This window comes from Manduca sexta, chromosome 18, assembly GCF_014839805.1.
Source record: "Manduca sexta isolate Smith_Timp_Sample1 chromosome 18, JHU_Msex_v1.0, whole genome shotgun sequence".
In the NCBI taxonomy this organism is placed as follows: domain Eukaryota; kingdom Metazoa; phylum Arthropoda; class Insecta; order Lepidoptera; family Sphingidae; genus Manduca; species Manduca sexta.
This window is the reverse complement of record NC_051132.1, coordinates 8,232,117-8,248,564: the sequence shown is the minus strand read 5'-3', so window position 1 is coordinate 8,248,564 and position 16,448 is coordinate 8,232,117. Positions and strand designations below refer to the sequence as shown.

At 33.4% G+C, this 16,448-nt stretch overlaps 1 protein-coding gene across 2 annotated transcripts in view; it reads left to right on the top strand.

The window, feature by feature from the left end:
- Positions 1-14,633, top strand: part of LOC115448049 (octopamine receptor beta-2R) — a 106,775-nt gene extending 92,142 nt beyond the window's left edge. For both annotated transcript variants that reach the window (XM_037440122.1, XM_037440121.1), the window contains 4 exons: positions 9,152-9,398; positions 9,762-9,959; positions 10,418-10,676; positions 11,113-14,633. In XM_037440122.1, the coding sequence (XP_037296019.1) occupies positions 9,772-9,959; positions 10,418-10,676; positions 11,113-11,844 (1,179 nt within the window). In that variant the 5' untranslated portion in view covers positions 9,152-9,398; positions 9,762-9,771 and the 3' untranslated portion in view covers positions 11,845-14,633. The remainder of the gene's footprint in view (positions 1-9,151; positions 9,399-9,761; positions 9,960-10,417; positions 10,677-11,112) is intronic.
- The last annotated feature ends 1,815 nt before the right edge of the window (positions 14,634-16,448 follow it).

Below are 16,448 nucleotides of genomic sequence, written 5' to 3'. Positions count from 1 at the left end.
TGATAGCTTCTGATGGCTTTTACAGATGAATTGGCGAGCGCTCGGATCTCTGGCGGGGAGAAAATTTAAATTTTAAAACGACTAGCTCAAGGGCATCTCTACGAAAATCGCGATTTGATTGCAGCTATCGCTTGTTTAAGTAAGGACGATCGGGAATGGAGAAAATATTTTCTAATTGGCTGACAAATGCTTTATAACATTATAATATAACGTTACCATACTTGACGAGTGAAATAACAAAAATCAATAACTTGTTGTCGTACTGATCAGATTTCTTAGGATGATACTTCTTTATTTTTTAAAGATAGTTAATATAGATTTAAGGATAATGTTATAGTATAGTATAAGTAAGTAGTACCATAAGAAATTCAACACTACTGTATTAGGGCTACCCTGTAAAAGTAGTTGTTAAGTGGCAAATAAAATAAATAAATATTCTACGATTAGCCTGTGCATTTAAATCATTATCACCATCTTGATAAATAGTATGGTCATTGAAAGACATACTTACCCAAAGTATTCTCAGACTGACCTGTTCAAAACTGTCAGCATACAACGACTTCCTACGACCTTTATCAAGTCCTCTGTCTGTGCTCTTTATAAATTTACATGATACTAAATTATTATGAAGCGTGAAGAGCGTTTCATGCGTTGCAGTGGTCTGATTCAACCACAAAACAGCTGGAATTGGAATAACAATGTCACGCAGCATGTCACACCCGCAAATTGGTTAAATTATGAATTATTGTCATCATTGCGTAATGAAGAAGTATCGTATTAATTAACAGGCGGACGCGTCCTCTCATGAGCATATAATTATTTTACATCACATGTAACTTCTGGATGTTTCTAGATTATAATTAGTTTTTCAATGAGTTGCCAGGTCATGGGTTCCTCTAGTAATATTGAGAACATCACGAGAAAGTTCGACTCATAAAAATATGAGTTATTTATAAAAGTAATAATTTTTAATTTATTTATAATTCTTTACTATTTATTATAATTTGTTTGTGATTCGAATACTGTAAAAAAAATTACATTGAAATTAACACGTGCATTGAAATTAATGCGGCGGTAGCCTAATTGGGTGTGGAACGGACTGTCAAAACGAATGTCCGAAGGTTCAAATCCCAAGGGCACACACCTCTGACTTTTCTAAAATCATGTGTGTATTCTTTGTGAATTTATCGTTCGCTTTAACGGTGAAGGAAACATCGTGAGGAAACCTGCACATCTGAGAAGTCCTCTATAGGAATTTCGAAGGTGTGTGAAGTCTACCAATCCGCACTAGGCTAGCGTGGTGGACTAAGGCCTAATCCCTCTCAGTAGTAGAGGAGGCCCGTGCCAGCAGTGAGCAAGTATTTAATACAGGGCTGATATTATTATTATATTATAACACGTGAAGTAAGAATACATCTACTTTTAAATCACATTTGCTCATGTAACACTAAAATAAACGAGTCGGGAATAAAACCCGCGCGCCAATCCCAAATCACCTTCCAAGCCACTAAACTGAGAAAATTGGACGTTGTTCAACAGAACGCAAAAACCCACTAGTCCCGTTAACAACTACGGACTTTATTTTTCACCGTAGTTTCATTCAAAAGTTTTGATTGGTCGAATTTTGTGAGGAAATTGCACATTAAGCTGCGTCCAACGTCGGGTCGCGTTGTGGATATAAAATTCTGAATGTGGCAGTGTCTATTGTTATGGTAACAATGTTTTGTGTCTGGTTTGATTCTTAAAGCATTTTTAAAAACTATAAATGAAATTGAAAGGACAATGCCCAAAACCAGGCTATCTTTGCGTCAGTCATGCGTCTTAATCAAATAACCATGTAAAATCATAATTTTAATTATTACTTCATTTGTATTTATTTCAGTCTTAAGCAAATAGGGGTTTTAAAGATATGAAAAAAAAAGTTGTTTAATTGTTGCAAATCAAACACCGGATAATTTGCTGCCAATATGGCGAATTGATACCAATATATAACAAATTCCTCTTTTAAATGGAATAAAAAAAGTTAATATGCACAATAAATGTGCTTGTACTTGAATCTATAATATATGGATTAAATATATTATTAATTAAACAAAAATATTGTTATAAAAAAAATATTTTACTTAATAATTATGACCAAACTCCAAATAGCTGGTAAAAAAGATAAAATATTAATCCTTCTAAAAACAAACAAATGGCGACTTTTACTTGCATTGAAAGAAATACTAAAGTCAGCTTAAGCATGTCTGGACTTTATTTTTAATTAAATGAATATATGGGTACTGATTTTTATTACACTGGCAACTGAAATGAATGACAATTTGACACTTTAGATTTGTCTGAATGAAAACATTTCATTATTAAAATATTTTACTCAAGATCAGAGTGTTATTCATGTGTATTTTAAAGTTGAGTCGAGAAATTCACTGTTAAGAAACAAGGTGTATAGTGTGTTCCGAACTTTGAGACGGAAGCTTTTTAGGTAGCAACACAAAGTCGTCTAGAGCCTAGACCCAGGACAGTTAATCGATACGACATATCCCGGCGGTGTATTAACTGCACCATTGCGGTGCCACAGCAACGATAAGTATATTTCTTAGACAAGCTATCCACTTTGTAAGTTATGTAGATTATTATTAACCTACCCACAATGTGGGAAAAATCTTGCAAAAACTAAAGAAAACAGTTTAACAATAATAATAATCTGAACATGTTTACTCAACTTCTACATTATATTTTAGGTTTCAAGGCTGGAATGAGTTTGTGCTGCCTGCTGGAGATCAGTTAATAGAGAGGTTCACAGACAACAACGATATGACATGACCCGACCAGCACTGCAAGAAGTCATTCACTCACTTCAGCAGTATTATAAGCGTGTTGTGGCTACATCAAGTTCTTGTTTGTTTTCTGGGAAGCCAAGAAAATATACCTCTATCAAAAATAAACATCTATATAAAAATATACATCGGATTTCGTATTTCTTGTTTTATTTTTTTCCTGTGATAAGTAACTATTAGCCTAATCAGGCTGTGAAGTTAGTTGCTGGGTTCCTGTTCGATTTCCAGGCCAAGCAACATTTTATCTCGATGTTTCTAACATGACTTGCCTGGGATCGGAATCCTCCAAAGAGGGTTGGCGTCAGGGATGCGGCCGGCCATAAAAACTAAGCTGAATCTATTCTACAATATGTGTTGACGCCATATTGAAATGAGATAATGATAGGTGAATATAAAGATTAAGTTAGTCCATGTAATAGAATAATTCATAAGTCAGAAAAATATGTACTTACACAAAGGGTCGGATAGTATATGCTTAATGGAAAAACTAATATTCCGCCATACTATCTTAGAAGTTTTATTGGAGCTGCGTCTCATCAGATATGTTAATACCTATCAGTTTCTTATAAGGCCGATTAAAGCTAAGTGAAAAGAATGTCCAATAATTGTTTATAGCAATATCAAGTAGGTACTGCAATACTGAACTTAATTAGGCACGTAGGTACTTTCTACCGTACATTATTGCAGTCCATACTTAACCTCAAAATAACCGAGTTATAAAAATTCAGATTACTCCGAACTCCCATCGAATATCCAATTGTTTTCAATTTATATAAGATTTAAGATATATTCCCTATAGTTTAGTGAAGGTTTTGTACAGACGCAAGCGTAGCCTAACTTTCATACAAAAATGGGCATTCTCCTTTACGTCTTAAGAACTTAAGATTGCAATTTGTGAGAACTGTTGAATAAAAGATTTTACATTTTTCTGATATCGTACTTAATACTATTCAATTTAGGTACACGCCCCTTGTGATATTTTATCAGGCACAGACCCTTTATTCCCTAGGACAGTATTAACTCACAACGCGGCAGTGTTACGTTAACTTCGTGTAATTACCATGGAATAATATCTGTATGCCAATTTCTATTGTCTTAAACGCGACGTGGTGCGTTACATGTTTGTTTGTTTGTGATGCACTGTCATAATATCGTGTGGCATCGAGAATAAGGCCCCTGTTTTTATTAACATGATATTGCGTAGGTAGTAGATGGTAAATACAGTCCAGCCTAAATATAACATAACTGTAAATAGGCGATGCCTCATTACTCGCTAATGGCTAGATAGTAGATGGTCATCAAACTTACATAGATATGCCTAATGGATAATCATATATTAATCGATCAACGGAAGGAAAACATGTTGTAACACTATGTGTGACACCTACAAATTATTTTATATCTTGTTTGTAAAATGTATGAGATTTTTTTTTCTCTGTTGTCGACCTTAAAATCGACTTTTGTTACGCAATCACGTTAGAACGGCTGTAAAATCTGTATGAAATTTGGAATGAAGATTATAGTCTGGTATAACACAAAGGCTGTTTTTTTTCTCAGGAAAATTACGCAGCTGAAGTATTATCCCGGAAAACGGTTTTAATGCGGACGGACCCGCGAGCAATAGTGCAAAATACATTGACATTTCACGGGGCTTGATAAAATAATTTTATCATATAAAAATGTCAAGCTATTGCCACTTCTAGTGCGCCGACGTTCTCGTTCAACAGAGTGGGCACTCGGAGAAGTTTAAATAGACTTTCTCCGCATAAAAGTATTTCGTTATAAAACACTAATAATGTAATCACTACTCATTATGTATATAAAGGGGGTCTAATTCCGTCTGCAGAGGCATATCCGTCGTATTACAGATATGGGCGTTCTAATCGAAAGACAGCTATGATAGCTGTATAGGTAAATAGGATATTTATGACTGCCTACACGGGTGCAAAGCTCTTCTTTGATTATAATACCTATTGTAAAAAGGCGGATATGCCCCCGTAGACGGAATTAGGCTCTCTGACATACGTATAAAAGAACTTAATTGCCTTAATTCAGTGTTTCCTGGTGCCGAGTGCGACTAGTGCCAACTCCAATATGAGATTTTGTCGTATTTTTGAACAGCGAAACATAGTCGTTTGTAATATCGTGTATAAATTATAGTAGACATTATTTTCAATTTATAGTAGTGTGAGTGTAAAAGTAGATTATAAACTCTCTTTATCTAATTTTTACCGTCTATTCCCGGTGTCTCCCGCAGTTTGTGCACCATTGGTAGGAAAAATTCCGTTCGGAAAAAATATAAGAAATACTATGAATAAACGATTTTTACTATTGTTAAGAATTCGTTCTTGTAATAGTCGTATCAACTAAAGAAACTTCTTAAATAAATTCAATGAGAAATTGTATAGATTAAGGTTATCATTTAGGTGTTTTTTCTTCCTGGCCTGGTAAAATTATTACACTTCGCTAAGTAACTATAAGTAAATTTCAGCTAAAATATGATGATAATCAATACTGATAAAGTATTAACTCAAATGGTATTATGTCTGCTTTACTTTATATTCGAAACAGTAGTTGATAGTGTAAAAAACACTGCATCAAAATCGGTCCATTCGTTAAGGAGCTACGATGCTCCAGAAAGACAAGTGCACACATCAGTGGAGAAGGGTCCATATAACCCGATTCCTGTCGACTTCCTTTTCGTAATTCATATTAAATTTAAATTTCATCAGAAAGATTTGCAGACCGCATTAATGCATATTAGCACCTAAGTATATGCTATGTCGTGTTCCTTTTCGGAAGATTTCACCTTCCGCCACTGGCGCACATGAATTTAATATATTATATATGTGAATTAACATCTAATATATCAGAATTATTAGTGTTGTGTATATAGTGATTAATTAATTTAATTTCTAGGTTTAGTTACTCCATTTCACGGACCTGGCATGATCAGGCAGACGAAACTTTCCCCAAAAACAAGCAGACGACAAACTCGTCTCATTATTGTTACAAAAAAAAAGATTTGTTAGAACACAAAGTTTTTGTTCATTGCCGGCCGTAAGCGGTGAAAATTTTCATACTACTGTGTCCGCCAAGTTTCCAAGTACATTATTTTGACATACTTATATCGCTAATAGTTAGATTATTCTTACGGTCAAGGTCAAGGAGTGCTGACCTTAGAACTATGAAAGGGACAGCTGACAGTACTACAACTCCTGTAAGCCAGGAACAGCAGTGCCACCCATTTTATGACACCGAGCGGTGAAGCTCGGCGAGTCTCAGGAATCACAATTTTTTCTTTATTCCGCAACGAAAAACGAATAAAAAGATAGGGAGGAGTTGGAAATAATATTAATTGTCTACTTCCCTCCATAGCAAAGTGGGAGACAAAATAATGAACTAAGAAGGCATTTTAACCTCGAGTACAGGGACGTTTACAACTGGATAAGCCAGTACTAAAGCATCGCGGATAAAAATTAAAAGAAAATTATTATTGGCTTACTAGATATTGAGGAAGCTTCTTTTCCTTTCCATCTTATTAAAGTAATACTGTGAAGGACTTGGGAACATATGTTCAAAATACTACCCTGTTTCAATTAATAGATCCCGGCAAAGCAGATTTTAAGCTAGAAACTTTAAAGTAAAAAATAGACTTAAAGTCAATAATAGACTACAAACTTTAAAGTAAAAAATAGATCTAATTATCTTGATTAAAATTATAAAAGACCTTTGTAACATTGATCATTATTTGCCATTTTTCTCTATTACTAAGTCTTTGTAGCGCGAGACATTGAATAATATATATATTAATAATAAGTAATAATATTAATAATAATACTTGACAACTACCCTCAAAACCGCAGAAATCCGTGTTACTGGCCTGGTATTAAGGTAGAAATAGCCTCTATTATTTCGGCCTTAAGACCCAACGATCTGGAAAAACCGAAATATACGATTATTGCAGCACGTACACAATTATCCCTATAATGGTTTTGGAGTCATTTAAAAAATCATTACGCACAACAAGCTAATACAAGCCCGCAAAAAGGTCACTCTTCGCGTGCCGTTTCGGTAAACTCGACCCCTGGGGTTAATAATAAACCGTTCTGCTTTGTTTGGGGTAATTTTGTTCAGGCCGGTTCAGTCGCTTGCTCTTAAGATAAAAATAAGTATCGGGATGGATTTATCACGATATATTTCGGGCCGATTTTTTAGACTAACTGGTTGATAAACATATACGTAGACTATACTTAAAGTTATGCTGTATACAGAAAAAAATCAGTTAACACATGTATGTAACAGCTTGAGAAAGGCTTGACCGGCTTGACTGACTCTGTTTTTTTTTTGTGTTCCCAAATATCAGGACGTGTGTATCAAATAATAATTATGAAAAATCAACAAAAAAGGACGGGAAAAGTTGGCAATATTTGTTATATGTTTGTATGAAAATATGATGCTAATCTCTGAAATAGCCTCCAGATTCATTGAAAAGTTTTGCGAAACTTCAGTTACCTCCAGCTTGAAATTTGTTTGAAGGATAATTTTGGATCCAACAGATGACACGATTTAAATCAAGTCACACTGCGCTTTTTAACCGACTTCAAAAAAGGAGGAGTTTTTCAATTCGACGTAATTTTTTTTTTATTGGACAAGCCTGCTTCGGTTCTGCATGCCTAAAAATCTATTCCCGGTGTAATAACAATGATAGAGATAATTAATATTATATTTTCCTTTCATTTTGCACTACTCCAAAATTTAGCACGTTCAAGCAAACACTTCATATATTAATATAAATGAGTTCAAAAGACTTTATTCTTTTGCCAGGGCATTCGAAGGTCAATATAGTTATGCGATTATTAACACCTACTACTGGATATTTATGTCTTTTATTACCCCAACACTATCAAAACAAATGTTCAAACATTTAATGTACGTTAAGAATGACCACACCTTTATTAAAGGCCATAAAATATTATTTATTGTCGACATTTTTGGAGTAAATAAGCGATAAAGTATCGTTAACAGGGTCCCGGGTTTTTCGGTAAATGTTTCTTAATTTTGTAGCAAATATTACCCGTTATTAATATAGATCCAAACTGTCAATGGTTAAATTTATGGATTTAAAAATTGTATTTCATTTAATTAATAAGTCGTATTGTTTCGCAATTGTTTTTGTAGTTGTTGAAAGTTTCTAATTTTCACAAGTAAACTAATTAGTTAATAGTACATCAATAAATTTGAATAATAAATAGCATTGCTATGAACTATATAATAAATTATTTGAACAAATAACTTAATTTAAAGGTAGAAACATCGCAATGGATTTATCTCCGCACTTGTTGGTAAGACTACCACGGTGGCGTAGTTGTACTGCATGCACGATACGGCAGCGTTCTGGGTTTCTGGGTTCGAATCCCGTGTCGATAAAGTGATATTTAGGTTTTTCTGCTCAATGGGACGCAATACATTTGGCGAAAATGAGTGCCCTGGCTGCGCCTCTACATAACCCTTCGGGGATAAATGCGTGATGTTTGTGTTTATCGATAAAAAAAACATACAAATTCTAATGAAACTGCAGATTTAAAGATTCAAATAATATAATTATAAGTAGTCAATAAAAAATAATGCGGATGACTGAACTAAAACATTAAATGTGAATCGAAAAGGCTTAGCGGTTTATCATGGAAGGCCCATCATGGGTGATAAGCCGAGTAATAAAGCACTTTATTATAACATTTATAAAAAAGACATTCCTTCAAGGCGTGAATCTTTATTACGATCGTAAATTAAGAAAAGGGGCTTTGGTGTCGGTGAAAAATTATATCTATTCAGTTAGGGCCGGTCGGCGTAATTATTGCATGGAATACTCTTCTGAAACATTAATTTTGGGACAAAAAACACGTTGGTTAAGGACAATGAACGAAATTTTCATTTTTATAAAGGCTATTCTGTGATTTAAAAAAATGATTGTCCTTTTTTAATACTTGTTGTTGAAGTAGACTGAGATTTATTTCTTGTTATGTTGACTTTCATAGTTTAGGGATTAACCTATTGTTGAACCTGTAACCTTTGCATGTATTATTTTATTTAAATGACTTTTTTTATAAAAGTAAAAATCCCATAAAATTTATCGAATATTTTTTAATGTGACTTGTGAGATGTAATTTTTACTATTCTACTTAAATACTGTCTCGAAAATGCCCTTGTAAAGGAAAATTTACGACGGTCAAATCTATAAAATATTTCATCTAAATTCAAGTCGTAAACCCAATTTTCTGATAATTTTGTTAAACATTTTCTCTTCTTTTCAGATGTAGAACCAAACACCGTCATGAAAACTCAAACATTAAAAGATGAACATCAAAGTGATTGAAAACTTGAAAGGGGTTGTGAAGAAGAAAATGTTACGTCAAGTTTACATCCGAAACTTAAGTATTTCAAGTTGTGTGTAAAGTAGGTGTTGTAATAATGATTCTTGAAGAGGAACCAAAGAGGTTCACTGGGAGCGAGGACGGAGGGATCTGTTCTGAGTTTAAAATAAAACGGATGAGATAAAAGGTAAGGAATTTGAAGTAATTTAATAATAATGGTTAAAGTGATACTCAATATTAAAACATTATGCGAATTTTATTGAGAATGACAAATACGTAATTTGATCTAGAAATAATCAAAGTAAAAGTTGAGATCATATTATAGTAATCATATTATCTTAATATGATTTTTTTCCAAAAGTATGAACTCAATATTAAGATAGTGTCTGTACGTAGATCTGTAAAAATCTATTCTTAGAATAAAAGTAGCCATAGCACTCAAGGGTGCTATGTCCTATCATTTTTGAGTTACCAGATCCGTATATCATACCCAATATTTAAATAATAGTACAGATAGAAAATCAAGTTATTCAACTAGAAACCCTTTCAGGCCGCCCCATATGGATCGAGAAAACGCAACCGAGCAGGCAGTCAGCGCGGCTGTTAATTCCACGGTGAATGGCACGGCAACCGACGATGAGGTGTCGTTGGGCGTGTTCTTCAAGCTACGCATGTCGGTGCTGCTGCTCATCGTCATCATGGCGGTGCTCGGCAACATGCTCGTCATTGTCAGTGTTATGAGACACAGGTGAAAATGACATGTCATTAATGGTTATGTCTATGTACAAATTCATTGGTTCATCTATTTTACATTTACCCCCTTATTCATGACTGTGATAACAAGTCTGTTTCTCAGCTTTGTTTATCTGACAGCTTGCTGTTTGTTCACTTTGTTTATCTGACAGCCAAATAGATTCAAGTTGTATCTCAATATTAGCGAATCATAATGGCCCTATATCTACACACTGCGAAGGCTGCCATGCCGTCAGTACTGAGAAACAGACTTGTTATCACAGCGTTGGACCGTCCTTAGATAAATAACGTTTATGAATAAGGGGGTTAGCTTTTATCTTTCATTCAAATAAATGCATTATCTCGTTGATCTAAACATTGAAAATGCTATCGTAATGCTTAAAATAGAAAATCACAATTCAGAATTGGCTTTAGTCGTGCGAACATTTGTTCAATATCAATATTTTCTTGCAGAAAACTCCGCGTCATAACAAACTACTTCGTCGTGTCTCTTGCGTTTGCTGACATCCTGGTCGCTATGGTGGTGATGCCGTTCAACTTCAGCGTCCAGTTCTACAGCAGGTGGGTCTTCGGACCGACCATCTGCGATCTGTGGAACTCCTCGGACGTTTATTTCACGTCTACTTCTATATTGCACTTGTGCTGTATATCGGTGGACAGGTACTACGCTATCGTCAAACCATTGAAGTATCCCACTAAGATGACAAAAAAGGTACAGTAGCTGTTATTTACTTAGATCATTTATGTATGAAATAGATTAGATCAACCACTGTAAATTATAACACAAACATTTTTAAATATATTGAATATAATTAAGCAGTTTTTGTTTCGCAAATAAATAAAGTTCAATTATATCAGGCTAATAATATTAAATGAATATATAAATAGGACGGCAGAGAGCATTAAATAACACAATAACTCGTATTTATAAAAACATCAGAACGAGCCCTATTCTATCATCATAAATTAAATTATGAAATACTTAATGAATGTTTCATCAACAATTCATATTTTCCTTTAAATATTTTGATTTATTTAAACTCACTTATTAATTAGCACCAATTTTAATTACTATCAGTTTCGACAATATGAAATTTGATTGAACACAGTTTGAATGGAATGTTTATTCATGATTATTATTGTTTCAGATGGCGTTTATAATGTTAGCAGCAACGTGGCTTAGCCCAATTACGATATCCTACGTCCCAATATTCATGGGTTGGTACACGACCAGTGACTACCTCCGAGTGCAGCACAGCAATCAGTGCGAATTCAAAGTGAACAAACCTTATGCTGTGATATCAAGCTCCATTTCATTCTGGATCCCATGTACGATAATGATCTTTACATACTTAGCTATATTCAAAGAAGCGAATAGACAGGAGAAAGCCCTCCACGCTAGAGCTGGGAACGCGATGCTAATGCATCGACATTCTAGAGAAGTTGGCGACAAAAATGGCGCTCTACACATCAACGCCACAACTCCAACCAAAGATAGAAATATATTAAAAATGAAGAGGGAGCACAAAGCTGCCAGAACCCTCGGCATCATCATGGGAGCCTTCATACTTTGCTGGCTGCCATTTTTTCTCTTTTACGTGTCGACGTCATTGTGTGACACTTGTAAGTGTCCGGATGTAGTGACTGTCATCATGTTCTGGACTGGTTATTTCAATTCAGCATTGAATCCGATTATCTACGCGTATTTTAATAGAGATTTTCGTAATGCCTTCAAGAACACGTTGGCGTGTGCTTTCTGCAGTTTTTGCAGACGCAGTGCTTCAGATTTGGATGCGATGGAAAGACTTGATAGAAGAGGCTCTGCGCAATTGCGAGTCCCAGTGCCCTCTCGGAGAACTTCGGACCTCGCGTCCCTTTGAATATCGCCAAACCGTATGGTGACAGCCGTGTGAGAGGCCTAGTCTCAACGAAGTAGATCGGTGTATGTACTTACGAGTATTCCAAGTTTGTGACTGATAACTCTTGTAGTGTAAATATGAAGTTATACGTAATATTTTAGGATATTGTATACCGTTTTAGATATTGAAATTCGTTACACTTAAATGAAGTTTAGGGATTTTAATCGTATTGCAAAAAATACGTTTTAAAACACGGTAGATACAAATAGTGTGTTGATTGTAAGTCATGGGGATTTTTAAAAATGTAATCAATAAGTCAGAATGTGGATCTTTAGCTATAATTAACTATATACATATATTTAGCATTACAAAACCTTTAGACTATTGTTATTATGTAAAGAAAAAATAGTCAAGGGATTATTAGAAATATTTTTTGCAGCGATAGAAATCATAAAATTCATTTATTTAGTGTTGATTAGTTCATAATAATTTGTTAGCACAACGGTTTGTTTTCCTCTATTCTGGTCAAATTACGTAATTTTATAAGTTAATAATTTATGGTATGTTTTATTTGATCCATAGTTTGATCAAAGACACGATTTTGTCCTATTGTAATGAAATGCGTTAAACATTTATTTCAAGTTTGTACCAACCTAAAAATATATATGTTAATTATGTATATAACTAGATCCTATAAGTATACATAACAAGATCGTCTTATTTCTAAAATATAATGTAAAATGTAATTCCTATTTCTTCGAAAACTTTGACTCCTTTTATAAATTTTCATAGAATCATTCCATAGTGATGTGTATAGAGTCAAACATTTAATCAAATTAATAGACGTAATTTCGTAAAAATAGTATTATTTGTGTATTGGCCTAATTGTATTAAACAGATTGAGGCCAAAGTTATTGTAAATAATTGAGTAATTTGATAATTATTGTAAGTATATTTATTTATATTAAGATTGAGTTGAATTATATATTGTTTTATATTCTAGCATAATAATGTAAGTGCAATATTAAAGTATTGTAATTTGTATTAGCATTAAACAATAAGTTATTAGAGATTGGGGTTTATTTTGATTTAAATATAAAATATTATTTATTTAAATTACAGTTTAAATAAATTGTAAATAATTATTTATTCTAATGTAATGTAAATAGGGAATAAATTATTTTAATTTATTTAACGTTTTATTGCATGATTTTGTAAATAAATAAATTAAATATAGCGATAGGTAAGTAGTCTAGAATAGCGATAACTTATTTATATGACGTATTTTTAAATTTGTTTAGGAAGATACGATAATATGGGGACAAATAACGCTTCAATAGAGAAAAAAAACGATTTTTAAAATAATTGATGTGCTACTATTAACTTTATAACAAAAACCCATTAGATTGGTGTCAGTGTCGTGTTACGTGAAGTAAATGTTAGTATGTTAATGGAATCTAACATCACTAACCTTGTGATTGTCTTTCTGCTTCCCTTCGCACTTTACGAGAATTGAATTTTGTTTGAATTATGTTAGATTTTCTGCCGTCACGTTTATAGAAAACGAATTTGGTAATCTTTTCTTTTATCTGTATTTACCAAAAGAACATTTTAGGCAAGTTGTAATAATTAACAGTGACTCCCACACTAGGCTAAGTCTGTCCTATGCGAGTCATGAGTAAACATTAACATGGTATTTTATTTAATTATTAACGGTTTACGGTAAATATTTTTATGTTTATGATATAAATAAATCGCGAGACATGCTTGAAAGTAGATTAGCAGGAAATTAAATTCTAATCTAATAGAGCCTTTATTTATAAAATAAATATTTTTTTTAAATCTCTCGCTATTCCTAAATATTAATTGCGCATCGACACCACGCTTATGAAGAGTTATATTGTGAATCAATACATCTGCTGAATTCAATTCAGAAAACAAATTGCCACCAAATTTTGATGATTTCAAACATGTTTCCTAAAATTGGGAAAGCGTACGCCAGTTATGTTCAGAAAAGTTAGTCAAAATAACGAATGCAGCTTGAATGATATTCCGAAATTGGGCAGCGATGTGTGACGGCTTATTCCTTAATGGCTGGTCTGGATGGCTGACCCGAATACCTGCAATCAGAACTAATGGGCATTTCACTTGCGAGAATCCAAAGACAACGTTAATTTCTTAGTATTCGAAGTGGGTTATCTGTGCAGTTGTCTAACGTAAGCTTTGGCGTGTGTACGGACTCCGATGTTAGCATGATACATTAAAAATAGGTTATTAAGAACTGTAGTGTAGAGCTCTGTTCACTACCACATGTGGTTAAGGACTTTCATTTAGAGCTCTGGGTCATTCTGGGTCGTCTGGCACGCATCGCATGTATTGCGTTTATGACAAATAAAATTTATATACATAATACCAATTCCTAGCTAATTTAACGAAGATAACATGGCCGTGTTGACTTTACACTAACTTAGGGAACAGGCTGTTCGTAAGCTCGGTATTCGATGTGATCGATTTCATCTATTGGCATCATAATTGTAGAGATATTTTAAAGGAAATCCCGCATCTTTAATTACATGTAGAAAATAAATTTCTGATATTTTTTTCCGATGTTTAGGGTAACATACGCCACAGCAATGATGTGCGGGACAGATACCGCAAACATAATCAGAAAGTTTGTTTATTTGCAGCTTGGTTGGGCAAACAGCTGGCCCAATTAACATGATGTTTAGGATATTATCCTTTACTGTCATGTGTTAAGGTTGTTTATGCGTTATATTGAAAGGGTTTCTGATCGCTGTAACTGGCAAAAATTATTTAAAAAATTGTATTTTGATTAAGAGTTTATTTATTTGTATGGACGGCGGAAATCGTAGCGTTCTTTTTCCTATTATATTATGAATTGTTAAAATTTCTATAAGCAATTAAATATACAAGTTTTTTTACATCCTATCAGTGTCCTTATTAATTTAGTATTAAATTTCGCGTTCTCGATATTGTACAGAATGGGTGGTTGGTAAAGTTTTGTTTTAATATATTATAAATACTTTCAAATCACCCAATTTATACAATAGCTATTGTAAATTCAATGTGTCTTCCTTTTATGTAAGTAATTAGGCTCAAAAATATATATGTGGAACGTTTAGATGTATAAAAATTTAATATATTGTATAGCGAATCATAGTGTCTGTTTAGTGTTCAATGTTGGGCATAATTGAATAATCTTGTATTTTTCAATACAATAAGTGTAAAGGAGGTCTTGTTCATATTTATTGCAATAATACTATGTAATTTAAATGTAATATTTTGTAATCAAATGATGCCCAACTCTGTATAGTGCCCGACATTGTAATGGTCACTTCAGGCTGTAAATGTAAAAAAAAGTAATAATATATGGTTGTGACTTCTTTAGATATTACAACTGTCGACATGTCGCCTTTAATGTTTCATTGTTTAATCAAGGGCCTTTGTAAATTTGAAAATCTATTTCTCTGATTATATAAATCTCTGAAAGTATTGTGAGAATAAAAAATTCTTACTAACTTAATAATGTTATTATCATTAATTATTTCACATGATTGGTTCGGAAAAATCATTTAAAATAACTTTTCAAACTATTTCTTTTTTATCTTTTTATTTTCATTTAAAATCCGTCCATTGTATTATGTTATTCGTTCTCTCTCGCTAGATCTTTGATTCCTTAATATCTGTTAGCAATGTCTGTAGAAAATGTGAATTAATATTAGAAATGTGTATTATAGTCTCAGTATCGAACTTATAAATTAGATGTTACAATTTTCTTGAACCTATGGAGATGTATTTTGTCGTGGATCTCGTATGTTGAAGCAATCGGCATATTGAGAGTGGTTGATTGATTCAATTTAGCAGGTTTGATAATGTTATCGTGAAATCTTGAAAGATCAAAGGGCCCTATTCCGTCTACGGGGGTATATCCGTCTTTTTGCAATTACGGACTTTCCATTCGAAGGACAGCTTTGCTAGCCGTACAGATAAGAGAGTTACAAATCTCCTATTTACCTATACGGCCATCAAAGCTGTCCTTCGATTAGAAAGCCAGTGATTGCAAAAAGACGGATATACCCCTGTAAACGGAATAGGGCCCCTTCGCCTTAATTCACATTAGTATTGTACTTTTAAATTCTGAACTTACGACTTTTTATTAATACACAATGTCCACTATAACTAAACTGTCCAGTAATATCGACCTGGTACAATCAATGCTCCACTATCAATATCGAATACCTGCATCCCTATTTATACCAAATTGCGCTTTTGTGTCTATCATATGTCTATATCAGGCGACGATGCCTATAGCTTTTTATATAGCAACGTCGGGCCATAGAAAAATGGCCCTTATTGAATTTAGTGAACAGCAATATTATAAATACAGTTTTAGCGTATTATGTAGACCGTGTTTAGAATAGATTCCAGCTTCCCTGTTGTCCAGCTGAGCTGTTTGTGATTAATAATGATTTGCTATCGCGAATCTATAGTCAATGTGTTTTGTTACAGCGGATGATATTTTATCGTCAGTTATTTTGTCTGTGATAGTTCAGTTGCTGTTGTAATGTTCTTTAAAAGTTGTGTTTAATTGGTTTACCTTTGGT